Source organism: Leucoraja erinacea, chromosome 2 (assembly GCF_028641065.1).
Source record: "Leucoraja erinacea ecotype New England chromosome 2, Leri_hhj_1, whole genome shotgun sequence".
Taxonomy (NCBI): Eukaryota; Metazoa; Chordata; class Chondrichthyes; order Rajiformes; family Rajidae; genus Leucoraja; species Leucoraja erinaceus.
In genome coordinates, this window is record NC_073378.1 from 131,395,979 (window position 1) to 131,422,788 (window position 26,810).

Here is a 26,810-nt window from a genome sequence, read left to right on the forward strand (position 1 = left end):
CTTAAACTGTGACTCCTTGTTCTGGAATTCCCCCAACATTTGGAACATTTTTCCAGCATCTAGTCTGTCCAATCCATTAAGAATTTTATATGTTTCTATAAGATATCCTCTCATCCTTCTAAATTCCAGTGAATACAAGCCCAGTCGACCCATTATTTCATCAGATGTCAGTCCTGCCATCCCGGGAAATAACCTGGTGAACCTACGCTGGCCCTTCGAGCCAGCACTGCCATTCAATGTGATCATGGCTGATCAATCACAATTAAGAGCCCTATCTAGCTCTCTCTTGAAAGTATCCAGAGAACCGGCCTCCACTGCCCTCTGAGGCAGAGAATTCCACAAACTCACCACTATCTGTGAGAAAAAATTTCCTGCTCTCTGTTCTAAATGGCTTACTCCTTATTCTTAAACTGTGGCCCCTGGTTCTGGACTCCCCCAACATCAACATCAGGAACATGTTTCCTGCCTCTAGCATATCCAAACCCTTAATAATCTTATATGTTTCAATAAGATCCTCTCTCATCCTTCAAACTCCTGACTATATAAGCTCAGTCGCTCCATTCTCTCAGCATATGACAGTCCCGCCATCCCGGGAATTAACCTTGTAAACCTACGCTGCACTGAATGTCCTTCCTCAAATTAGGAGACCAAAACTGCACACAATACTACAGGTGTGGTCCCACAAGGACCCTATACAACTGCAGTGGGACCTCCTTGCTCCTATACATAAATCCTCTCGCTATGAAGGCCAACATGCCATTAGTTTTCGTCACTGCCTGCTGTACCTGCATGCTTGCTTTAAGTGACTGATGTACACCCAGGTCTCGTTGCGGACACAATTCAGATAATTGTGTCAATCGTGATAAGAAAGATGCAGAGTGCGTTAGTGTGTCCGTTTCTGATGTGTGTGCCACACCAGTGCACCCATCAAACTGCCTGCACTCACTAATCCAAACACATTATAGACACATACAGCATAGAAAGACCCTTCAGCCCAACTTGCCCACGCCCGACGAACATGCCCCATCTACACTAGTCCCACCTGCCCACGCTTGGCCCATATCCCTCTAAATCAATCCTTTCCATGTACCTGTCCAAATCTCTCTTAAATGGTAATCTCTCTTATGTGCCTTAACTGCCTCCACCGGCACCTCGTTCCATACACCCACCATCTTTTGATTAAAAAACAATTACCCTCAGGTTCCTATTAAATCTTGCCCCCACCTCTGGTTCTTGCTTGTCCTAGTCTGGGCAAAAGACTGCATTTACCCGATCCATTCCTCTCACGATCTACAAAGTGCAAGTTCAGGGTCAGTGATGTAATTTCTTTCGATTCCTCTTCCCCGATTTAAAAAGATTGGTCCTTGGTTTCCAATGACTGTAAACACTGTGTTGCATCTCTCCGACATCTTCCCTGCCCAGATCAGGCTTATACACCTGCACCATCTCACCGGAAATGAAAACAAAAACTCTGTCCTCTCTCCAAAGAGCCCACATTTGGCATCTGTGAAATTGCTCCTCGTGGGCAGGGAGTGGATGAGAAAGTGGGATAACATGGAGCTAGTGTGAACGACTGATTGATGGTCGGCGTGGACCCGGTGGTCTGAAGCACCTATTTCCATGCTGTATCTCTAAACTAAAAATTAATCGTACAGTTCCATTAATACCTTTGATAATGTGCGAATCTACCTACCCTGGAGAAATATCCCTCATTCACCATGAGTTTGTGCACCACCCTGCTTCTCAACTCCAGAAAGTAAAGATAGACACAAAATGCTGGAGTAACTCAGCGGGACAGGCAGCATCTCTGGAGAGAAGGAATGGGTGACGTTACGGGTTGAGACCCTTCTTCAGACTGAGCTGCAGGGGAGAGCGAGTCACAGAGATAAGGAGGGGTAAAGTGTGAAAACAAGGCATCAAAGGACAAGATCAAGGAATATGTAGAATGTTAGCTAGGGGAAGGTGACAGTGAAACATACAAAGATTACATTTAATCAGGAGGACAGTCAGACTGGTCAGAGAACCAGGATGGGAGAGGGATGGAGAGAGAGAGAGAAAGACGGAAAGCAAGGGTTACTTGAAGTTAGAGAAGTCGACATTCATACCGCTGGTAAAGAGAGCAGAGTCGTATGCAATACTCCTGCAGTCTCACAGCAGCACCCCATGTCATTGCAGGAAAACATCACTGCCTTTGTGCTCGAGCTCTCTTGTAACAAAGCCAGTGTTCCACTCAGTCTCAAGAAGGGTCTCAATCCTAAACATCATCTGTCCCATTCCCTCAACGTGTCAAGTGATATCTGTGGTGTTCCTCCAACACTTTGTGTTTTGCTCCAGATTCCAGCATCTGCAGTTCCTTGTGTCGCCAATGTTCCAATTAGCTTGTCTACCTGCAAATTAACTCTGAGAGTCCATCTGTAAGGACACTTTAGACACCAAATGCTGGAGTAACTCAACGGGACAGGCAGCATCTCTGGAGAGAAGGAATGGGTGACGTTTCGGGTCGAGACCCTTCTTCAGACCCGAAGGACACTAAGATCCCCTTGGAACACCAACATTCAATCATTAAAATATAGGCAACCGCCGACTTACATCACGGTTTCACTCCGGAGAAGTGATTGTAAACCAATTTATCCGTAAGGTGGAAGCAAATCATTTCTCAGTGACAAACAGTGTAGAACAGTCGGTAATCAGTGTCCCCAGAGTTGCAGTCAGTTGCTACAGATACAGTCAGTCACAAGAGAACTGGTGTTGGCAGTAGAGGCAACAAAATACCACAAGGCCACAGTTTAAACCATTGGGCATTTTCTCATTCAGACACATCTGGCATAAATAAATAATTTCATGTTATTTTGAACTCTAAAAACACTCGCCCAGGATCAAGTGCAGCCAACAGGTTCGTTTTCAAGGGGGACATTGCACCTATTTAAGAGTTCTCTGGGAGATTTTGCATAAAGTCAGATTCCCCTCACTCAAGTTTTCAAGGGGCCGTGAACCTTTAAACCCAAGTACCTGATCTTAACTTCTTGTATTTTTCTATTTTGTATTCCATCTGCCATCTTGCTGTTCATCTCTCTACAGCTCCAATCAAACCCCACGACCTCTTTTCTTACAGCCCATCAGCTTTGTATCATGTCATAAGTAATTGGAGTAGAATTAGGCCATTCAGCCCATCCCAGTCTACTTTGCCATTCAATCATGGCTGATCTGACCCCATTCTCCTGCCTTCTCCCCATAACCTCTGCCACTCGTACTAATCAAGAAACCATCAGCATTTGACAGGGAGAAGCTGAAATCGGAGGAATCGGCATTACTGTTGGAAAAGGATACTGTATATGTTATACTTGATGCCCTCATCTGCATGAATGAAACAGATGTTGAACAGCTGGAACCTCAGCACCAAACGGGTTGCAACCTGAAAATTATGCTTTTAATCTCCCCACGTCCCGTCCCCCACTCCACACACACACACACACACAGGATTATAATTCCCGGGATTTTCGCTATCATATGGCCTCCGATCAAATTTACCACAATCTATTCTATAAGTAACGAGTTCGGAAAATTACTTTGGATTTTTCAAATAAGTTCAGTTGAATTTAAAAAGGCAGCATGGAAACAGGCCCACCAGCCCGTTCACACTAGTTTTATGCTATCCCACTTTCTCATCCACCCCCGACACACACCCTGTTTTACAGAGGGCAATTTTACAGAGAGCCATTGACCTACAAACCATCAGGCCATTGAGATGTGGGAAGAAACGACAGCACCACCCCACACGGTCACGGGGTAAATGTGCAAACGCCACACACACACACACACTGACAGGACCCTGGTGTGGAATGCTTGTGGGTAGAGTTAAGAAACTGCAAGGGTAAAAAGACCTTGATGGGAGGTCTATACAGGCATCCGAATTAGTAGTCAGGAAGTAGGGCACAAATTACATCAGGGAATAGAAAATACATGTTTGACAGACAATGCCGCAGTGGTCATGGGGGATTCCAATATGCAGGTGGACTGGGAAAATCAGGTTGGTCTTGGCTCCCAGGAGGAGGAATTTGTAGAGTGCCCATGAGATGGCTTCTTAGAGCAGCTTGTGGTCGAGCTTGGTAAGGAAAAGGCAATTCTGGGTTTGGTGTCGGCAATGAACCAGTCTTGATTAGGGAGCTTGAGGTGAAGGAATATCCAGGAGAAAGTGATCATAACATGATAGAATTCAACCTGCAATTTGACAGGGAGAAGCTGAAATCGGCATTACTGTTGAGAAAGGATACTAAGGAGGCAGAAGGAGGAGCTGGCTAAAGTTGATTGGAAGGGGACACGAGCAGGAATGACGGTGAAACAGCAACGGCAGGAGCAGTGTGGAAACAAGCCTTTTGGCCCAACTTGCCCACACCGGCCAGCATGTCCCAGCTAAACTAGTCCCACCTGGCCATGATCGGTCCATATCCCTCCAAGCTTGCCCTACCCATGTACCTGTCTGTTTCTTAAACATCGGGATAGTCCCAGCCTCAACTGCCTCCTCTGGCAGCTTGTTCCATACACCCACTGTGTGACAAAGTTACCCCTCAGATTTCTATTAAATCTTTTCCCCTTCACCTTGAACCTATGTCCTCTGGTCCTTGACTCGCCTATTTTGGGCAAGAGACTCTGTGCATCTACCCAATCTATTCCCCTCATGATTTTATACACTTTCTGGGAGTAATTTGGAAGACAGAGGAACTTTTCATCCCAAAGAGGAAGAAACATACTAAGGAATTGAGGCAAGAGAAGACATGTCTGATGGCAACAATTAGTGGGAAGCTAGAGGATTGGGAAGCTTTTAAAAGCCATTCGAATATAGTAGCAAAGTGGTCCTTCTGCAGTTGTGCAGAGCCCTAGTGAGACCACACCTGGAGTATTGTGTGCAGTTTTGGTCCCCTAATTTGAGGAAGGATATTCTTGCTATTGAGGGAGTGCCGCGTAGGTTTACAAGGTTAATTCCCGGGATGGCGGGACTGTCATATGCTGTGAGAATGGAGCGGCTGGGCTTGTACACTCTGCAGTTTAGAAGGATGAGAGGGGATCGTATTGAAACATATAAGATTGTTAAGGGTTTGGACACTCTAGAGGCAGGAAACATGTTCCCGATGTTGGGGGAGTCCAGAACCAGGGGCCACAGTTTAAGAATAAGGGGTAAGCCATTTTGAATGGAGACGAGGAAACACTTTTTCTCACAGAGAGTGGTGAGTCTGTGGAAATCTCTGCCTCAGAGGGCGGTGGAGGTCGGTTCTCTGGATACTTTCAAGAGAGAGCTAGATAGGGCTCTTAAAGATAGCGGAGTCAGGGGATATGGGGAGAAGGCAGGAACGGGGTACTGATTGGTGATGATCAGCCACGATCATATTGAATGGCGGTGCTGGCTCAAAGGGCCGAATGGCCTATTCCTGCACCTATTGTCTATAAAATCAATGGGGAGAAAATATGAAATAAGAAGGTCGGCTCGCCAGTAATAAGAGGATTGCAATGTTTTTACTGATATATAAAGAGTAAAAAGGAAGCAAAAGTGGGCATTGCACTACTGGAAAATGACAGAAAGTAGTGACAGGGCATAAATAAATGGCAGATAAACTGAGTAAGTTGCTGCATCAGTCTTCACTGTAGAGGACACCAGCAACGTGCCAGAAATTCAAGAGTCGGTGGGGGGAGTGAGGGCAATGTTTATCACTAAGAAGGTGCTTGGGAAGCTGAAAGGGCGGAAGGTGGAGAGGTCACCTGATGGACTGCACCCCAGGGTTCTGAAAGAGGTGGTTTTGTAGAGATTGTGGGGGATTTTGTAGTGATCGTTCAACAATCACTAGTCAGGAATGGTTGCAGAGGCAACCTAATCTCAGAATGCCCTAACATATTAGTATTCCCCACACTGAACTGGTAGCAAAAACAGGAAGGCAGATTACTATCTAAATGGTGTCAAGTTGGGAAAAGGGGAAGTACAACGGGATCTGGGGGTCCTTGTTCATCAGTCTACGAAAGTAAGCATGCAGGTACAGCAGGCAGTGAAGAAAGCGAATGGCATGTTGGCCTTTATAACAAGAGGAGTTGAGTATAGGAGCAAAGAGGTCCTTCTGCAGTTGTACAGGGCCCTAGTGAGACCACACCTGGAGTATGGTGTGCAGTTTTGGTCTCCCTAATTTGAGGAAGGACATTCTTGCTATTGAGGGAGTGCAGCGTAGATTTACAGGGTTAATTCCTGGGATGGCGGGACTGTCAAATGCTGAGAGAATGGAGCGGCTGGGCTTGTACACTCTGGAATTTAGAAGGATGAGAGGAGATCTTATTGAACATATAAGATGATTAATGGCTTTGACACACTAGAGGCAGGAAACATGTTCCTGATGTTGGGGGAGTCCAGAACCAGGGTCCACAGATTAAGAATAAGGGGTAAGCCATTTAGAACGGAGACGAGGAAACACTTTTTCACACAGAGAGTTGAGAGTTGCGAGTCTGTGGAATTCTCTGTCTCGAGGGTGGTGGAGGCAGGTTCTCTGGATACGTTCAAGAGAGAGCTAGATAGGGCTCTTAAAGATAACGGAGTCAGGGGATATGGGGAGAAGGCAGGAACGGGGTACTGATTGGGGATGATCAGCCATGATCACATTGAATGGCGGTGCTGGCTCGAAGGGCCGAATGGCCTACTCCTGCACCTATTGTCTCGTTCTTAGGTGACCAATGAAACGTCTGAAGAAGGGTCTCAACCGGGAACGTCACCCATTCCTTCTCTCCAGAGATGCTGCCTGTCCCCGCTGAGTGACTCCAGCTTTTTGTGTCTCTCTTCAATGAAAGCCGTGGAGGGTTCTCTGTATTCTGGTTTCAATAACATTTCATGACCAGCTAGAGTTGGAGAGTTGGTCCCTGCCTTCGTTATACCACTGAAAGACCCCAACTCATGTCATCCCCGCTCAATATCACATCAGTTATTTTAGAAACTACATTTACAAGCTAGTCTGGTCACCAAGGCTCTCTTACCTTGCCATCCTCCTTACCGGAACATTCTGCCCCTCATCGCTGTTCAGCTTGGTCTTTAAATGTCTCCCAGGTGTCACAGAGTTTGACTTAATTAATGACAGCTGCTCCTAATTCCCCCCCCCCCGCCTAATTTACACTGTTATCTTCCCTTCCCCAATTTCATTTGAGTTGACAATAGACAATAGGTGCAGGAGTAGGCCATTCGGCCCTTCAAACCAGCACCGCCATTCAATGTGATCATGGCTGATCATCCCCAATCAGTACCCCGTTCCTGCCTTCTCCCCATATCCCCCGACTCCACTATTTTTAAGAGCTCTATCTAGCTTTCTCTTGAAAGCATCCAGCCAACCGGCCTCCACTGCCCTCTGAGGCAGAGAATTCCACAGACTCACCACTCTCTGTGAGAAAAAGTGTTTCCTCGTCTCCGTTCTAAATGGCTTACTCCTTATTCTTAAACTGTGGCCCCTGGTTCTGGACTCCCCCAACTTTGGGAACATGTATATTGTCACGTGTACCGAGGCACAGTGAAAAGCATTTGTTGTGTGCTATCTGGTCAGTGGAAAGACAAGGCATGATTACAATCGAGCCGTCCACAGTGTAGAGATTTAAAAGAGTGGCACAAAAAGCTGGAGTAACTCAGCGGGATAGGCAGCATCTCTGAAGAAAAGGAATAGGTGGCATTTTGGGTCGAGACCCTTCTTCAGACTGAGAGTCAGGGGAGAGGGAATCGAGAGATATAGACGGTGATGTAGAGAGATATAGAGGAAATGAATGAAAGATTATGCAAAAAAGTAACTATGATGAAGGAAACATGCGATCGTTAGCTGTGTGCTGGGTGAAAACGGGTTACAGACAATGAGACTCAACAAGACAACTTTGAAGCTGGTACCACTTGGGTGGGGGAGGGACGGAGAGGGGGGATTACTTTAAGTTAAAGAAATCAATATTCATACCGCTGGGGTGTAAGCTACCCAAACAAAATACGAGGCGCAGTTCCTCCAATTTACACTGGGTCTCACTCTGACAATGGAGGAGGCCCAGGACAGAAAGGTCAGTGTGTGAATGGGGAGAATTAAAGTGTTTGGCAACCGGGAGAAGTGTGGAGTTTATGTAATGTGTGATTGTAGATCCACTCTTGTGACCATGCGCCTGGCTTGGCCTCCATCTTGGGTAAGCACCTTCCCCCCCTGAGGTCCAGACTCATCCTTATTCATAACTATATTATAAACTAAAACAAAAAGACACAAAGTGCTGGAGTAACTCAGCGGGCCAGGCAGTATCTCTGGAGTCAGCATCTGCAGTTCCTTGTGTCTGCATTATATATTAAAGTTGTGATCCCCTGGGGCCAGGCTTGTTTCCCAACACAAGGTCTAGTATGGTCGCTCCTCCAGTTGGGACTGTCCACATACTGAGTCAAGGAACTTCTTGGACACACCTGGCAAGTTGTGCCCCGTCCAAGCCTCTCGCAGTCCGTTTAGATCGGGGATTAAAGTCACTCTCTACAACAAACCTGTTGCTTTTGCATCTCTCCATAGCCGACACACATATTCTCTGCTCCTCTACCTCCCGCTGGCTGTTGGCAGGTGTGCGCTGAAAATGCAAATGGTCGATGTTTGGAACTCTTTTATTTTGTCAAAGACGTGGCCTTGCAGCGTAGAAAAACAGTGGCGGTCGGCCACTCGAGCCTGACCCACTCAATGTGTGATCCACCTCTTCTGTGCCAGTTCCCCCTATCCTCCACCTTGCAGACATTTCCCTTTCTCCATCCTGATCCCACCTCTGTCATCCACAGGGGCTGAGCGTTCCAGAGATTTGAAAGAAGACATTTCCAGCCAGCTCCATTTTAAATCCCTCCTCTTATTGATGACTCTCCCTCTAGTGAAAAGTTGCAAAATCTCCCATCACGCCCCCGAGAGTTATGTACCCAAGGTAGACAGGGTGGTCAAAAAGGCTTTTGGCACTTTGGCCTTCATCTGTCAACAGTATTGAGTATAGAAGTTGGGAGATCATGTTGCAGTTATATAAGATGTTGGTGAGGCCGTATTTAGAGTATTGCGTTCAGTTCTGGGCAACATGTCATAGGAAAGATGTTGCCAAGATGGAAAAGGTACAGAGAAGATTTACGAGGATGTTGCCAGGACTAGAGTCTGAGCTACAAGGAGAGGTTGAGTAGGCTGGGTCTCTATTCCTTGGAGCACAGGAGGATGAGGGGTGATCTTATAGAGGTGTATACAATCATGAGAGGAATAGATCGGGTAGATGCACATCTTGCCCAGAGTAGGGGAATCGAGGACCAGAGGACATAGGTTCAAGGTGAAGGGGAAAAGATTTAATAGGATTCCGAGGGGTAACTTTTTCACACAAAGGGTGGTGGGTGTATGGAACAGACTGCCAGAGGAGGTAGTTGAGGCTGGGACTATCCCGAGGTTTAAGAAAAAGTTAGACAGGTACATGGATAGGACAGGTTTGGGGGGTGGGGGAATATGAACCAAGGGCAGGCAGATGGGACTAGTGTAGCTGGGACGTGTTGGCCGGTGTGGGCAAGTTGGGCTGAAGGGTTGAGTTTCCACACTGGATCACTCTATGACTCTATGCACCTTTGAAAAAAAGTCACCCCTCACTCTTCTAAACTCCAGGGAATACAGACCCAAATTATCCAGCCTCAAACGATAGGATAGCTCTCTCATCCCAAGAATTAGCCCGGAGAATCTCCTTTGGACTTCTGACGATGCTTTTCTGGGCAAGGGGACCAAGATTGTGGTCAGTGGCCTCACCAACACCCTGTACAACTGCAACAAACCCTCCTTGATCTTAAACTCCCAACACTTACACAATAAAGACCAACCTGCCGCCTGTCTTGTTAACCACTCGGTAGACCCGCCCGCTAACTTCTAGTGATTCATGCACACTATAGTGACAATGTGGATACAGGCCCTTCGGCCCACCCAGTCCATGCGATCGATAACTACCTGCACACCCACCAGGGACAATTTACAAGAGGCCAATCCACCTGCAAACCTGTAGTGTGGGAGGAAACTGGAACACCTGGAGAAAACCCACGCAGGGAGAACGTGCAAACTCCGCGCAGTCAGCACCCGTGGGTTGGATGGAACCCGGGTCTCTGGCGCCGTGAGGCAGCGACTCTACCGCTGGGCCACCCAGCCTCTGCTACTTTCACATCTAGGATATACCAGACTCCAGAAGTCTGAGACCGCGAGATCCAGAATCACTGCCTGGTAAAGGTGACGTGCACAATGCCGGAGGAACTCAGCGGGTCAGGCAGCATCCGTGGAGGACGTTGACAGGCGACCCTCCAGCCTGTTATGGTCATTCAGCAGGGACAACTCATCCACGCGGATCTACTGCCGCTTGTTCTCCTTCCAGTGAGGTCCATTCCAGAGGAGCGGCAATTGACCAGCCTCTCAGCAGCCACCACCTCCACTCACCTCATTCATCTTCCCTTCATCCAACTAAAACGACACACTGCCCTGACAGGCTCGCTGCAATGGCCATTCTCTCTCCCCCCCCCCCCCCCCCCCCGCCTCACCTGGGATGGGTGGCATTGAGGAAGGGTAGGAGTCCACCACATAGATGCTGCCACGAAGCTTTGGAAAACCTGCCATTGTTTCTTGCAACTAAAATACTATGAGCTGGGCTTGTGGAGTACAGGGCGATTGTGATTGAGGTGGGCAGCTGGAGGCTATTAGGGACAAGCTGCCAGAGGAGGTGGTGGAGGCCAACACAATGACAACTTCCAAAGGGCATTTAGTTAGGTGTCTAGATTGGAAAGTGCAGACGGAAACAGGTCTAATGAAGGAAAATGGCATTCACACTGATGTGCATGGAACAGCTGGGCTGAAGGGCCCTGTTTCTGGACTCACAGAGCTATCCGGCATGGATACAGGCCCTTCGGCCCATCTTGGTCATGCTGACCGTTGGCAATCTGGGCTAGTCCCATTTGCCTGCATTTGGCCCTCATCGCTCCAAACCCTTCCTTATCCATTATCCTGTCTTTTGAAAGTCGCAATAAGATCTGCTTCTATGGCTTCCACTGGCGGCTCGTTCCACATACGGACTGCCCTACGAGTGTTAGAGTTGCCCCCAAGGTCCCTGTAGGTCCCACCGAAAGTGGGCGAGTGGAACCAAGGTTGAGGTTGAACTGACCAGAACGAGGTTGAACTGATCAGAAACCAGATGTGAAATATGGAGTAAAGCAAAAAAATACAATTTATAACATAAAATAGCAGACATATTTTGGTTCAGTAAGTTCTGGCAGAGAAACAAAACAGCAGTAATTGTAATATTGTCTATAAACATGGTGGCAGTGAAGAGGCATCAAACATAGTGCAAGCATCTTGGTATAACCTGACCTCTTCAGGAAGCAGGAGTGTGCATGACCATCACCACCGCAGTCATAGATTCCCAGGAAGATTCCCGCAAAGCAGAGCCCGGCACAACGTCACCCAGCACGGAAACCGGTCCTTCGGCCCAACTCGCCCATCCTAGGCTGCGACCCGCACTTGTACAATTTCCACGGCCCCGAGTCCAGCAAACCGTTACATTTTAGAGATGCAGCGCGGAAACAGGCCACTTCCACTCGCCGAGTCCACACCGACCAGCCATCACCCCCAACACCAGCACTATCCTACACACACTGAGTACGAGTCACTGAAGCCAATTAACCTACAAACCTGCACGCCTATGGAGTGTGGGAGGAAACCGGAGCACCTGGAGAAAACCCACGCAGGTCTCGGGGAGAATGTACAAACTCCGTACAGTCAGGATGGAACCCGGGTCCCTGGTGCTGTGAGGCGGTAATTCTACCGCTGCGCCATCGTGCTACCCCAAACAATCAGCAACTTTACACGTAGGGTCACCACCCCACAGCTTCCCCAGACATTAGATGTGTTGTTGACTTTGGTTCAGGGGTATAGAGAGATGGACATCAAACGGCACGGCCATTCTGTCTCTGAGGCTTTTGGACGCGGGGAATGGATCACGTGCAGGCAGAGGAGATTAACTTGCCATCATGTACGGCACGGTCATAGTGGGCCGAAGGGCCTGATCATGCGCTGTACTGTTCCATGTGGTCAATCAGTCAGTAAGAGCAGGGCAGGTCATCAACCGCTACTCATCACCTTGAGCTGCGAGCTCACTTACAGCAGATGGACCAGAGCAAAACCAACCTAAACAAAATAAAACTAATCTCAGCAGCTCACACAGCATCTCTGGGGTAGAACGGATGGCGGGGAGCGAGGGTGAAGATTATGGAGGCGAGGGAAGACCAGGAACAATAATGGCTGGCCTCGTGACCTCGTGCAGGGTAGTGGCCTGGTGGGCTCATAGCTGGCTGGGGAAGGCGTGATCTCGAGAGGGATACAATGGGTGCCTCCCTGGCCTGTTGTCATCTGTTGCCAACTCAAATGGGTCCAGGTCTTTTCTTGCCCCCAGCTCTTCACCCCCTCCCCCCCCCACTCTCAGTCTGAAGAAAGGTCCCGACCTGAAACGTCACCCATCCCTTCCCTCCAGAGATGCTGCCTGAGCTGCTGAGTTACTCCGGCACTCGGTGTCTATCTTTGGTGAACAGCAGCATCTGCGGGACTTTGTTTCTACACAACCTGTACCCTATTGTGCAAGAGATTCAGGAGCTGGTGAGAGGTCCACCAGAGGCGGGCTGAGGTGGCAGCAAGGGCAACAGGAGTTGGACCCCCCTATCCCCACCCACCCACCCGAACAACAGGGGCGGGCCAGCGGAGCATGGAGTCCGGGCAGAAGACACAACACACACGGAGTTGACTGGTTGAAGGCAGCCGGTGATCCAGAGAGTGGGTGTGCAGTCCAGCCATGAGGCACATCAGGGTTTGTCAAAGTCCTCCTCTACAGGATGCTGGTAGGATTCCTTCTTCAACACAGGGGGCATGGACCTGCAGAGAGGGGAACAGTCAGGGTTAGGGTTAGGGTTAGACTTAGTCATACAATGTGGAAACAGGCCCTTCGGCCCAACTTGCCCACACTGGCCAACAATGTCCCAGCTACTTCAGTCCCACTTGCCTGTGCTTGGTCCATATCCCTCCACACCTGTCCTATCCATGTACCTGCCTAACGGTTTCTTAAACGTTGGGGCAGTCCCAGCCTCAACTACCTCCTCTGGCAGCTTGTTCCATACACCCAACACCCTTTGTGTGAGAAAGTTACCCCTCAGATTCCTCTTAAATCTTTTCCCCTTCACCTTGAAGCTACGTCCTCTGGTCCTCGATTCACCTACTCTGGGCAAGAGACTCCGTGCATCTACCCGATCTATTCCTCTCGTGATTTTGCACACCTCTTTAAGATCACCCCTCATCCTCCTACGCTCCATGGAATAGAGACCCAGCCTACTCAACCTCCCCCTGTAGCTCACACCCTCTAGTCCTGGCAACATCCTTGTAAAACAGGTGCGTTAACTCCTACCTGCACAGCCACTCCTGAGACGGGATGGAGTCCTGCCAGTCTCCCTTCTCCTTCCTGAGGGGCAAGAAGATAGCAGAGTAGTCCAGGGAAGTGTGTCAGGCAGCCTGACCGCAAGCTCCCAGCTTTAGTTCCCAGAATGTGGGGTCGCAGGTGAACAGGGTGGTGAACAAGTCGTTTGTCAGATACAGCAATAAGATGCAGAAAGCTGCAGTAACTCAGCTGGAGAAAGGGAATAGGTGACGCTTCGGGTCTGCAGGGAACATGTTCCCCGATGTTGGGCGAGTCCAGAACCAGGGGCCACAGTTTAAGAATAAGGTGTAGGCCATTTGGGACTGAGATGAGGATAAGCTTTTTCACCCAGAGAGTTGTGAATCTGTGGAATTCACTGCCACAGAAGGCAGTGGAGACCAATTCACTATGTTTTCTAGAGAGTGTTAGATTTAGCTCTTAGGGTTAACAGAATCAAGGGATATAGGGAGAAGGCAGGAATGGGGTACTGATTTTGGATGATCAGCCGTGACATATATTGAATGGGGACAGGGGGGGGTGCAGGGGACGGGGGGCGGGGCGAGGGTTGGGGAAGCGAGGGGGGGGGGCAGAGGGAGGGGGAGTGGAGACAGAGGGGGGGTTTCCAGATACCAAAAGAGTTTATTGGGGGTTTGGAGTTTGGTGTTAGAGTGGGAGGGGGGAGGGGAGAGTTCAGGGGGTGAGAGTGAGGATAGAAGGAGAGTTAGGTGGGGGGGGGGGGTTTGGGGGGTGTGGGGGAGAGTTTGAGGTGAGGGGGAACGATTGTGAAGAAAATTGCTGTGTGGGTCAGTGTCAGGAAAAGGAGAGAGAGGGCGAGGGGGGGGGAGGGGGGAGACGGGGAGGGGGGGGGGACGTGGAGACCTCAATGATGAAGAATGACGTCCTGCTGCATGTTCAGCCGGGACACGCTTACTTTAATGCATGGTGCATCATTTACTGCATGGTGCTTACTTTAATGCGGGAGGCTGCACTGGTGCATCCACACTGAGCTGCGAGCTTTGCCTCCTGTGGGCCCAGGAGACGGCTCTGGGCTGCTCCCTCTCGCCCCACTCTCTCTTCCTGCTGCGAGAGGGAGTCACGGCTGAGGCACAGGACGAGGATGAGGGGGAGGGGGAGGGGGACGGGTCCTCACACGGTCTCGCCCAGGCACACGGCGTCTCCTCTTCCATCGGCACCTGAGGGGAGAGAAGCCAGGAGAGGCAAGAGATTAACCCCAGGATCACCGCAGGAGAGGTACCAGATGCTGGGGCTTTGGACACCACCAGCAGCAGAGATAAGGCAACAACTGCGGGCTGGAGAGTCTCACGTCAGTGTCTGGGAGCTCTGGGACAAAACTCTCCGAGGAAATGGATCCGAGGGTTGAAAGGGTCAAGAGCTTCAAATTCCTGGGCGTGCACATCTCTGAAGATCTTTCCTGGTCCGAGAACACTGATGCAATCATAAAGAAAGCACATCAACGCCTCTACTTCCTGAGAAGATTAGGGAGAGTCGGTATGTCAAGGAGGACTCTCTCTAACTTCTACAGGTGCACAGTAGAGAGCATGCTGACTGGTTGCATCGTGGCTTGGTTCGGCAACTTGAACGCCCTGGAGCGGAAAAGACTACAAAAGGTAGTAAACACTGCCCAGTCCATCATCGGCTCTGACATCCCGTCCATCGAGGGGATCTATCACAGTCGCTGCCTCAAAAAGGCTGGCAGCATCATCAAGGACCCACACCATCCTGGCCACACACTCATCTCCCCGCTACCTTCAGGTAGAAGGTACAGGAGCCTGAAGACTGCAATGTCCAGGTTCAGAAATAGCTACTTCCCCACAGCCATCAGGCTATTAAACTCAACTCAAACATAACTCTGAACATTAATAGCCCATTATCAGTTTATTTGCACTTTATCTGTTTTATTTATTCATGTGTGTATATATTTATACAATGGTAAATGGACACACTGATCTGTTCTGTATTCATGCCGTCTATATTCTATTGTGACTGCAGCAAAGTAAGAATTTCATTGTCTATCTGGGACACATGACAATAAACTTTCTTGAATCTTGAATCTTAATTTAACGACACTTGGAACTGCAGATGGTGGTTTACACCGAAGATAAGACACAAAAAGATGGCGTAACTCAGTGGGTCAGGCAGTGTCTCTGGGGAACATGGATAGGTGGACCTTTTGGGTCAGGAAGATCTTCAGGAAGTCTGGCGACGGGTCCCGACACGGAACGGGATTACGTAGAACATAGACCAGTACAGCACAAGAACAGGCCCTTCGGCCCACGTCTGTGCGGCACATGATGCTAACACCGTTACTACTGTCCCTGCATGTAACCCGTACCCCTCCATACCAACCTAAAGTTGCTCAAACCCCACTAACATATCTGCCTCCACCACCACCCCCGACAGTACATTCCAGGCACCCTCAGTGTAGAAAACTTCCCCCGCACATCTCCTTTCAACTTTGTCCCTCTCACCGTCGAGCCGTGCCCTCTAATATTAGATTTGTTCATCCCGGGCAATAGGATACTGTCTGCCCCGTCTCTGCCTCTCTTCATTTTATATACTTCTATCAGCCTTCCCCTTGTAACCGGACTCTGCGGGCCAGAGGGCCTGTTTCTGCGCTGTATCTCTAAACTAAACGGGACCACACTTCCGGTGAAAACCAAGCAATGCAAGCCGTCCGTCTGTGTGGTTAGTGTGAGCGGGCTGCAGGGTGGATGTGCTGGGCAGAGGCCCTGTTTGTGTGTTGTGGGCCCTGTGAATGCCCACTGTCCTGCCCACTGGTGCGTGCATTGGATCAGAACACAGCATTTGTGAGTCACAGAGCCACACCACGGGGCCGCGGCACGATGGCGCAGCGGTAGAGTTGCTGCCCCACAGCGCCAGAGACCCGGCTTCCACCCGGACTATGGGTGCTGGCCTGCACGGAGTTTGTACGTTGGTTCTCCCCGTGACCTGCGTGGGTTTTCTCCGGGTGCTCCGGAGACGTGCAGGTTTGTAGGTTAATTGGCTTTGATGTGAATGGACATTGCCCCCAGTGTGTGGAGGACAGTGTTAGTGTGCGGGGATAGTTGGTCCGTGTGGACGGAAGGCCTGTTCCCGCGCTAAACTAAACCAAACAAAACAGGCCCTTCGGCCCAACTGGTCCATGCTAACCAAGTTGGCATTCTAGGCTAGTCTGCATTTGCCTGCACTTGGTCCTATTTCCCTTTAAACGGTTCCTTATCCATACATCCATGCAAATTATCTATTGAAAGTCAGAATTGTCTCTGGCAGCTCATTCCAGATATGGACCACCCTCCGAGTCCAGGCCATCGATCACCTGATCACACTAGTCCTGTTATCCCACATTCTCATCCACTTCCTGCACACCAGGGGGAAAATTAACCTACAAACCCGCACGCCTCTGGGGTGTGGGAGGAAACCCATGCGGTCACGGGGAGAACGTGCAAACTCCACACAAACCGCACCCGTTGACAGGGTCAAACCCGTGTCCCTACTGCTGCGCCACTGTGCCGCCATTTTACGAGTTCAGTTTATTGTCACGTGTACCAAGGTACGATGAACAGCTTTTGTTGCGTGCTAACCAGTCAGCAGAAAGACAAAACATGATTACAATCGAGCTATTTACAGAGTAGATACATGATAACGGAATGACGTTTGGTGCAAGGTAAAGCCAGCAAAGTCCAATCATGGATAGTCCAGGGTCGCCAATGAGGTAGATAGTAGTTCAGCACTGCTCTCTGGTTGCAGGAAGGATGCTTTAACAACCTGATAACAGCTGTGAAGAAACGGTCCCTGAATCTGGAGGTGTGCGTTTTCACACTTCTATACCTTTTGCCCTATGGGAGAGGGGAGAAGAGGCAGTGACCAGGGTGCGACTAGTCCTTGATTGTGCTGCTGGCCTTGCCGAGGCAGCGTGAGGTATAAATGGAGTCAATGCAAGGGAGGTTGGTTTGTGTCCACAACTCCCTGCAGTGGTTTGCGGTCTTGGATGGATCTGTTCCCTAAAGGGCCTGTCCCACCTGCCGATTTTTTTCGGCGGCCGTCGGCATCATTGACTGACCGCATGGTCACCGCAAAAGTTGCGCCGTCTCAAGTGTCGCAATTTTGTTTTTGTCGCCGCTGGATTTTGAAATGTTCAAAATCTTTCGCCGAACCTGATACGTCAGTCAATGGCGCCGGCAGTCGCCGAAAAACTCGGCAAGTGGGACAGGCCCTACACCGTGCCGTGCCGTGACGCATCCTGGTAAAATGCTTTCTAGGGCACAGATTTGTACCGAGGTAGTGGCACGGCTGCACTTTGCCCGTCATCCAGGGATGTGCTGGCTTTGAGGCCGCGGTGTGGCCGGCTGCCGTCTGTGGTGCCCCGCGCGCGGTTCCTTACCGTGGTGTCGGAGCTCTGGTAGATGACCCCGAGCGAGCTCAGTCTCTGCACTCCCTGCTCCAGCTCCAGCGGCCTGATCTCCAGCTGCCCGCGCCAACGATTGGCCAACGCCTCCATCCAGTGGCCCAACAGCGAGCAGGCCTGCTCTCCCTCCAGCACCACTACGTCGACCTGCTCCCTGCCTGAGGGGCCCACGGGCAAAGGGGGGATCAGTGACGCAGCTGGCACCCAAACAAACCTTCCACCCATCCACTGACACGAAGCATCCTAACCCCTCACACTCCTCCATAACCATGCACAAGGCAACAAATCATCCCTGGTGGGTGTAGCAGTGTTAATGTGCGGGGATCGCTGGTTGGCACGGACCCGGTGGGCCGAAGGGCCTGTTTCCGCACTGTATCTCTAAACTACCCCATTACGCCCATCATGTCTGCTCCGCCATTCAATCATGGCTGATCTATCTCTCCCTCTCAACCCCATTCTCCTGCCTTCTCCCCATAATCCCTGACACCCGTACTAATCAACAACCTACCAATCTCTGTCTTAAAAATATCCATTGACTTGGCCTCCACGGCCTTCTGTGGCAAAAAATTCCACAGATTCACCCCCCTCTGGATAAAGAAATCCCTCCTCATCTCCATTCTAAAGGAAAGTCCTTTTATTCTGAGGCTGTGTCCTCTAGTCCTAGACTAGTCCTAGACTAGTCCTCTCCCACTAGTGGAAATATCCTCTCCTCTCATCCACTCTATTCACTATTCGGTAAGTTTCAATGAGGGCCCCCTCTATTCCTTCTAAACTCGAGCGAGTACAGGCCCAGTGCTGTCGAAGGCTCGTGATATGTTAACCCAATCATGCCCGGAACCAATCCCGGGAACACTGGCCCCATCCGACGCTGCCTCTCCCACCTTCTAACTCTTCCCTCTCCCAGGGAGCAGCAAGTCTAGATCTGTTCACCCACACCTCCGTGTCTCGACCTATCCACACTCGTCCGCCCCACATCTCGATACCGACCCCTCTCCATCCCGCCCGCCCTCATTTCTCACCCCCTTACCCTCTCCCTATCTCCCACCCACCCTGCTCCACCTCTGATTAGCGCCCCGCTCCCTTCCTATATTGCCCTCCGCCTCCTCCCACCCCTACATCTCTTCCCATTCACCCCTCTCTCCAACACCCCCGGCCACTCGCAGATCAGTACAGCACAACAACAGGCCCTTCAGACCGCGATGTCTGTGCCGAACATGATGCCAGGACCTGACTGCTCACAACCCACACGCCTCCATTCCATGCACGCCCATGCACCCATCCAAAAACACCCCTGTCGTATTTGCCTCCGCCACCACCCAACAGCTTGTCACTTGCATCTTAATCTTCTGGAGCGATTTACGTTGGAGGATGTCATCAAATAGAGTGATACAGCGTGGAAACAGGCCCCGCGGCCCAACACGTCCCAGCTGCACTAGTCCCACCTGCCTGTGTTTGGCCCATATCGCTCTAAACCTGCCCTATCCAGGTACCTGTCTCACTGTTTCTTAAACTTTGCAATAGTCCCAGCCTCAACTACCACCTCTGGCAGCTTGTTCCATACACCCACCACCCTTTGTGTGAAAAAGTTACCTCTCAAGATTCCTATTAAATCTTTCCCTCCTCGCCTGAAACCTAAGTCCTCTGGTCCTCGATTTCCCTACTCTGGGCAAGAGACTCAACCCGATCTATTCCTCTCATGATGTTATACACCTCTATAAGATCAGCCCTCATCCTCGTGTGCTCTAGGGAATAGAGACCCAGCCTGCTCAACCTGTGCCTGTAGCAATAACATTCCAGTAGACAACTCACCCGTGTGGTTTTTCCTGTGGGTCAAGGTGAGGAAGGATAGACTGGTGCAGAACTCACAGACGGAGAGAAGCAGGAATGGGATTCGCTTCTCCTGCAGATTGTCAGACTCTGGGATTGGAGGAGAGTGGAGTTAGAGCAAGGAATCTATCTCCATAGCACTGTACACGTGGCAATTAATAAACCAATATCAGTTATATAAAGACCAAGACTCACCTTTGTATTTCAGAACCACTTCTTCCAATGAAATCTAAAGAGAAGAGGAAAAGCACAAGATGACCAAAAGGCAAATAGTTAGAAGGTGGCAAACCTTGTCCCAGCCAACGCCACACGCAGGTCAACGCCTGACCCCACCTACAGGTCACGAGGTCAACGCCGGCCCCACCTACAGGTCACGAGGTCAACGCCGGCCCCACCTACAGGTCACGAGGTCAACGCCCGACCCCACCCACAGGTCACGAGGTCAATGTCCGACCCCACCCACAGGTCACGACGTCAACGCCGACCCCACCCACAGGTCACGAGGTCAATGCCCGACCCCACCCACAGGTCACGAGGTCAACGCCCAACCCCACCCACAGGTCACGAGGTCAACGCCCGACCTCACCTACAGGTCACGAGGTCAACGCCGACCCCACCTACAGGTCACGACGTCAACGCCGACCCCACCCACATGTCACGAGGTCAATGCCCGACCCCACCTACAGGTCACGAGGTCAATGCCCGACCCCACCCACAGGTCACGAGGTCAATGCCCGATCCCACCCACAGGTTAACGCCCGACCCCACCCACAGGCCACCAGGTTAACGCCCGACGCCACCCACAGGTCACGAGGACAACCCCCAACCCCACCCACAGGTCACAAGGTCAACCCCAACCCCACCCACAGGTCACAAGGTCAACGCCCGACCACACCACAGGTCAAACCGCTCACAAGTTAAATGGAGGTCAAAAGTCACCTACACTCACAGGCAGAATGAGGGGCAAGATCTGGCAAAGTGAATATAATCAGTTGGGCAGATGGTTATAAAGGAGCAGGAGGGAACTGCAGATGCTGGTTTACATTGAAAATACGCGTAATATGCTGGAGTAACTCAGCGGGACAGGCAGCATCTCTGGAGAAAGGGAACAGGTGACGTTTCGGGTCGAGACCCTCCTTCAGTCTGATTCCAATGTGATAAGATTTTAGCGGGAGAAGGTGAAATCGGATGTGTCGGTATTACAGCTGAGCAAAGGGGACTACAGAGGCATGAGGGAGGAGCTGGCCAAGGATTGACGGGAAAGAGGCTTCAGTAGGAATGACGGTAGGAATTTCCGGGGATAATTTGTAAGGTGCAGGATCATTTCATTCCCAAGAGGAAGAAAGATTCCAGGGGGAGAATAAGATGACCATGGTTGACCAGGGAGGTCAAGGGCAACATAAGAGCAGCAGAGAAGGCATATAACATTGCTAATATTAGTGGGAAGCCAGAGGATTGGGATGTTTTTAAAGAACAACAAAAGGTAGCTAAAAGGGCAATACGGGGAGAAAAGATGAAGTACGAATGTATGCTAGCATACAATATAAAAGGGTAGCAAGAGCTTCTATGGATATATAAAGTAGGAAAGAGGCAAGAGTGGACATTGGGCCGCTGGAGAATGACGCAGGAGAAGTGACAATGGGGAATAATGAAATGTCAGTGGAGTTGAATAACTTTTTCGCATCAGTCTTCACAGTGGAAGATGCCAACAACATGCTTGAAGTTCAAGAGAGTCAGGGGCTGGAAGTTAATGGAGTGGCGAATACTAGGGAGAAGGTGCTGGGAAAACTGAAAGGGCCAAATGGACTGCACCCCATGGTTCTGAAGATGCATTAGTTGTGATATTTGAAGAATCACTAGAGTTAGAAGATGGGAAAATTGCAAGCTGTACAAGACAGCAGAAGAATGGATGTATTTATTTGGGATAAATATATAAATCCGCTCACTATACTCTAAATGGGGTCTGACCAGTGCCTTGTGGAGCCTCAGCAATACATCCGTTTTTGTATTCTAGCCCTCTCCAAATAAATGGCTTGTGTTCGGGTTAAGGACAATGGAAAGGAAGGAGAGCAGGAACCTCAACAGAGTGGGGCAGAGGGACGAGCATCTGCTTGATCTGCATTATCTTGACTTTGGCCACGAATCTCCCCATCTCCTGGAGCGGTGGCGTTCCCGATTCCACCCGTTTCCTCAGCGCCGCGGCGGCGGGTTCCGGCTCCTTGTCCGCCTCCTCAATCTTGGGGAAGGTGAAGTCGATTTGGGATCTGTGGCACACAGCCTTCATCCTCCTGCAGATGGTCGCCAGCTCTAAAGAGAGAAGCAATCAGCACCTGTGATATAGTCGCTCCCACACAGGCCAGCACCACTGAGTGCGGACCAACAATAGACAATAGGTGCAGGAGTAGGCCATTCGCCCCTTCGAGCCAGCACCGCCACTCAATGTGATCATGGCTGATCATCTCCAATCAGTACCACGTTCCTGCCTTCTCCCCATATCCCCTGACTCCACTATCTTAAAGAGCCCTATCTATCTCTCTCTCTTGAAATTATCCAGAGAACCTGCCTCCTCCGAGGCAGAGAATTCCACACTCACAACGCTCTGTGAGAAAAAGAGAAGAACGCCCGGACAAACATAAGGAAATTGGTCGGAAGGAACTGCAGGTGCTGGTTTACACCGAAGATAGACACAAAGTGCTGGAGTAACTCAGCGGGCCAGGCAGCATCTCTAGAGAGAAGGAATGGGGGACGTTTTGGGTCGAGACTCTTCTCCAGACCTGTAGGATGGAAATGCAGATGCTACCTCTAACTTACATCTGATGACACGCTAGAGGCAGGAACCATGTTCCGGATGTTGGGGGAGCCCAGAACCAGGGGCCACAGTTTAAGAATAAGGGGTAGGTAATTTAGAACGGAATGAGGAAAAACCTTTTCGCTCAGAGAGTTGTGAATCTGTAGAATTCTCTGCCTCAGAAGGCAGTGGAGGCCAATTATCTGGATGCTTTCAAGATAGTTAGATAGTCTCTTAAAGATAGTGGAGTCAGGAGATGTGGGGAGAAGGCAGGAACGGGGTACTGATTGGGGATGATCAGCCATGATCACATTGAATGGCGGTGCTGGCTCGAAGGGCCGAATGGCCTACTCCTGCACCTATTGTCTATTGTTTCAAGTCGAGACCCTACTTCAGACTAGTTAGAGATAAGGGAAACGAGAGATATGAGATGATAATGAAGAAAGATAAAGAACAATGAATGAAAGATATGCAAAAATGTAACGATGATGAAGGAAACATAGAAACATAGAAATTAGGTGCAGGAGTAGGCCATTCGGCCCTTCGAGCCTGCACCGCCATTCAATATGATCATGGCTGATCATCCAACTCAGTATCCCGTACCTGCCTTCTCTCCATACCCCCTGATCCCCTTAGCCACAAGGGCCATATCTAACTCCCTCTTAAATATAGCCAATGAACTGGCCTCGACTACCCGCTGTGGCAGAGACTACCCTCTGTGGCAGAGACTACCCTCTGTGGCAATGGCAATGTGAAACAGGCCATTGTTAGCTGTTTGTAGCTAGTGAGAAGCTGGAGCAACTTGGGTGGGGGAGGGATAAAGGGAGAGGGAATGCTGGGGTTACTTGAAGTTAGAGAAATCAATATTCATACCACTGGGCTGTAAGCTATAATCAGTTTAGTTTAGAGACACAGCACAGAAATCAGGCCCTTCCATCTTTCCCAGCAACCTGTCGACCAGCGATCACCCAGTCACACTAGTTCTACACTATCCCACTCTCTTATCCACTCCCGACACACTAGGGGCAATTTACAGAGGGCCAATTAACTTACAAACCCGCACGTCTCTGAGATGTGGGAGGATCCCAGGAATGAGTGGGTGATCATATGATGAGCGTTTGACAGCACTGGGCCTGTACTCGCTGGAGTTTAGAAGGTTGAGGGGGGACCTCATTGAAGCTTACAGAATAATGAAAGGTATAGATGTAATGGATGTGGAGAGGATGTTTCCACTGGTGGGAGTCTAGGACCAGAGGTCACAGCCTCAGAATTAAAGGGCGCTCTTTTAGAAAGGAGGTGAGGAGGAACTTCTTTAGTCAGAGGGTAGTAAATCTGTGGAACTTACTGCCACAGAGGGCTGTGGAGGCCAAAGTTAGTGGATATTTTTAAGGCAGAGATAGATAGACAGATTCTTGATTAGAACGGATGTCAAGGGTTATGGGGAGAAGGCAGGGCAATGGGATTAGGAGGCAGAGATCAGCCATGATTGAATGGCGGAGTGGACTCGATGGGCCGAATGGCCTAATTCTACTCCTATAAATTGTGAACTTGTGAAACCGGAGCACCCAGAGGAAACCCACGGGTTCACAGGGAGAACGTGCAAACTCCACACAGACAGCACCCGAGGTCAGGATGGAACCCGAGTGTCCGTGCCGCACTGGGACAGAACTTCCTTCCCCCATCTCACGTTCCCACTTGCTCGATGACGAATGTCTGTGACTTACTGGGGATGATCTCATCGATTATCTTCACTGGTTTCAGCAGCGGCTCAAACAGCACCAACAGCTCACTGCAGATATCATCCAAAAACACCTTCAGGCGCGACTGGATCTCTTGCTGAAGGGTAACAAGGGCAATGATAGTAGGGTGAGGTAAAGAGAGGGAGAGAGAGTGAGACAGAGGGAGAGGGAGGGAGAGAGAGGGAGACGGAGGGAGAGGAGAGAGGGACAGAGAGGGAGAGAGGGAGAGAGGGAGAAGGAGAGGGAGAGAGAGAGAGAGAGGGAGGGAGAGGGAGAGAGAGTGAGAGGAGAGAGAGAGAGAGGGAGAGAGAGAGAGAGAGAGAGAGAGGAGAGAGAGAGAGAGAGAGAGAGAGAGAGGGGGAGGGAGAGAGAAGGAGAGAGAGGGAGAGAGAGAGGGGGAAGGAGAGAGAGAGAGAGAGAGAGAGAGAGAGAGAGAGAGAGAGGGAGAGAGAGAGAGAGAGAGAAAGGGAGAGAAAGTGAGAGAGAGAGAGAGAGGGGAGAGACAGAGGGAGAGGGATGAATGTTAATTCAGAGCGTGTACTACTTCTTACTACCACACCGTGGCAGCGTCCACCATCACTCTTTCATCAATTTGTGAACTGTTCAAAAAATGTTTGACAAACACATCTGTTGTACTGAAGGAGACACAGGTGCCAACTGTGTACAGTACACTCCTCCCGATCCCTCCTTCTCCCTCCACCCCTCGAACTACCCTCATCATCCCACCTCACATCACCCTCTCCAACTATCTCCCTCCCCTCAACACCTCCCCTCTCCCTCCACTCCATCTCTCTCTCCCATCCACTTCCCTCCCCCCCCCCCCCCCCCCCCCCCCCGTCCCCCTCACCGTCAGGAGGTCGAGTTGGTCTTCCAGCCTGCGGCAGGCCGTGTTGAAGAGCTCCTGGCTATGTCGATACGTGTGTATCTCCATGCAGGCCTTCATCCGGTCAAAGGAGCCCGCTCCGGACTGGCCCGAGCACTCTGGAGGAGGCAGTTGGGAGAGTTAACGGACCGGTCAAGTAGGCACGGCGGTTTACATTAGACAGACACAAAGTACTGGAGTGACTCAGCGGGACAGGCAGCATCTCTGGAGAGAAGGGTGGGGGGCTGGGGGGATGGGTGACGTTTGGTTTAGTTGAGATACAGCACTGAAACAGACCCTTCAGCCCACCAAGTCCGTGCCGACCAGCGATTCCCGCATCAAGATTCCTATTAAATCTTTCCCTCCTCACCTGAAACCTAAGTCCTCTGGTCCTCAATTCCTTGCGATATTTTCGGCGACATTCAGTGAATGAAGCCCGTAAAACGTTGCACGACATACGCGCTGACGTATGCTGTCCTGCGTGCGACGCCCAGTTAGGGGTTTGTTAAGCCCAGGGCTAGGGCCAGGGCTAGGGTTAGGGTTAGGGCTAGGGTTAGGGGCCACAGATGGGCTGTAAAATGTTCTTCCTTCAATGCATGGATTTTAAACATTAATATATTAAAATGAATACAGGGGAGAGGGGAGTTCAGTCTACACTCACTGAATCCATCCCTGTGAAGTTAGAGACGGTGATTGGGCCTGGAAGCGAACCAATACATCTGTAAATAAAACTGAACGCCTAAAATGTTGCCCAAGTGGGACAGCCCTTAACACTATCTTACACATTAGGGACAATTTACAATCTTTACCAAAGCCATTTAACCTACAAACCTGCACGTCTTTGGAGTGTGGGAGGAAACCGGAGCACCCGGAGAAAACCCACGCAGGTCACGGGGAGAACGTAGACTCCGTACAAACAGCACCCGTAGTCAGGATAGAACCCGGGTCACTGGCGCTGTGAGGCAGCAACTCTACCGCTGCGCCACCGTGCCGTACCATGGGGCATCAGGTAAAGCTGTTGCATTACAGCTCCGGAGACCCGGGTTCGATCCTGACCTCGGGTGCTGACTGCACAGAGTTTGCACGCTCTCCCCGTGACCTGCGTGGGCTTCCTCCGGGAGCTCCGGTTTCCTCCCACATCCCAGGGTTGTAGGTGAATTGGCTTCTGTAAATTGTCACTGGTGTGTGAGATGGAACTGGTGTGTACATCGTGTTCAGCTGGTGTAATGTGTGGGAGGGTGGTGGGCCAGCACTTACCCACGTAGGCGGGCACCATCCCGTCTTGGACGGCCGGAGTCAGGGTCCTGGATATATTTCGCTGCCGGTCTGCGATGTCCTCCAGTAAACCCAGGGTAAAGTTTTCCAGCTGTATACGAGAGTCAGGGAGAGAGAGAGAGAGGGCTGAGAATTGTGGACACAGCCCAGGCCATCGCACAAACCAACCTGCCTACTTTTATTTACGTTTGGTTATTTATTATATTATCCTATTGAATGCTGTGTTTAAAACTTAAGATGAACACAAATGCTGGAGTAACTCAAGCAGCATCTCTGGAGGACAGACATGGATAGGTGACGTTTTGGGTCGGGACCCATCAGACTGTGTTTAAAACCTGTCGTGTTGCTGCTGCAAGTAACAATTTCATCATTCAGTTTCGGGGCTCATGAGATTAAAACACTATTGAAGATTTCGATTGAACTTCGACATCT

At 50.3% G+C, this 26,810-nt stretch overlaps 1 protein-coding gene across 1 annotated transcript in view; it reads right to left on the reverse strand.

Moving 5' to 3' along the window:
* Window positions 1-12,404: 12,404 nt before the first annotated feature.
* Window positions 12,405-26,810, reverse strand: part of LOC129715492 (uncharacterized) — a 64,767-nt gene continuing 50,361 nt past the window's right edge. Inside the window, exons 16-25 of the mRNA XM_055665371.1 lie at window positions 26,361-26,469; window positions 25,089-25,222; window positions 24,227-24,338; window positions 21,792-22,021; window positions 19,910-19,943; window positions 19,697-19,804; window positions 17,864-18,045; window positions 14,431-14,654; window positions 13,453-13,506; window positions 12,405-12,926 (exon numbers count right to left, since the gene is read on the reverse strand). Coding sequence (XP_055521346.1) covers window positions 12,857-12,926; window positions 13,453-13,506; window positions 14,431-14,654; window positions 17,864-18,045; window positions 19,697-19,804; window positions 19,910-19,943; window positions 21,792-22,021; window positions 24,227-24,338; window positions 25,089-25,222; window positions 26,361-26,469 — 1,257 coding nt within the window. The 3' untranslated portion in view covers window positions 12,405-12,856. The remainder of the gene's footprint in view (window positions 12,927-13,452; window positions 13,507-14,430; window positions 14,655-17,863; window positions 18,046-19,696; window positions 19,805-19,909; window positions 19,944-21,791; window positions 22,022-24,226; window positions 24,339-25,088; window positions 25,223-26,360; window positions 26,470-26,810) is intronic.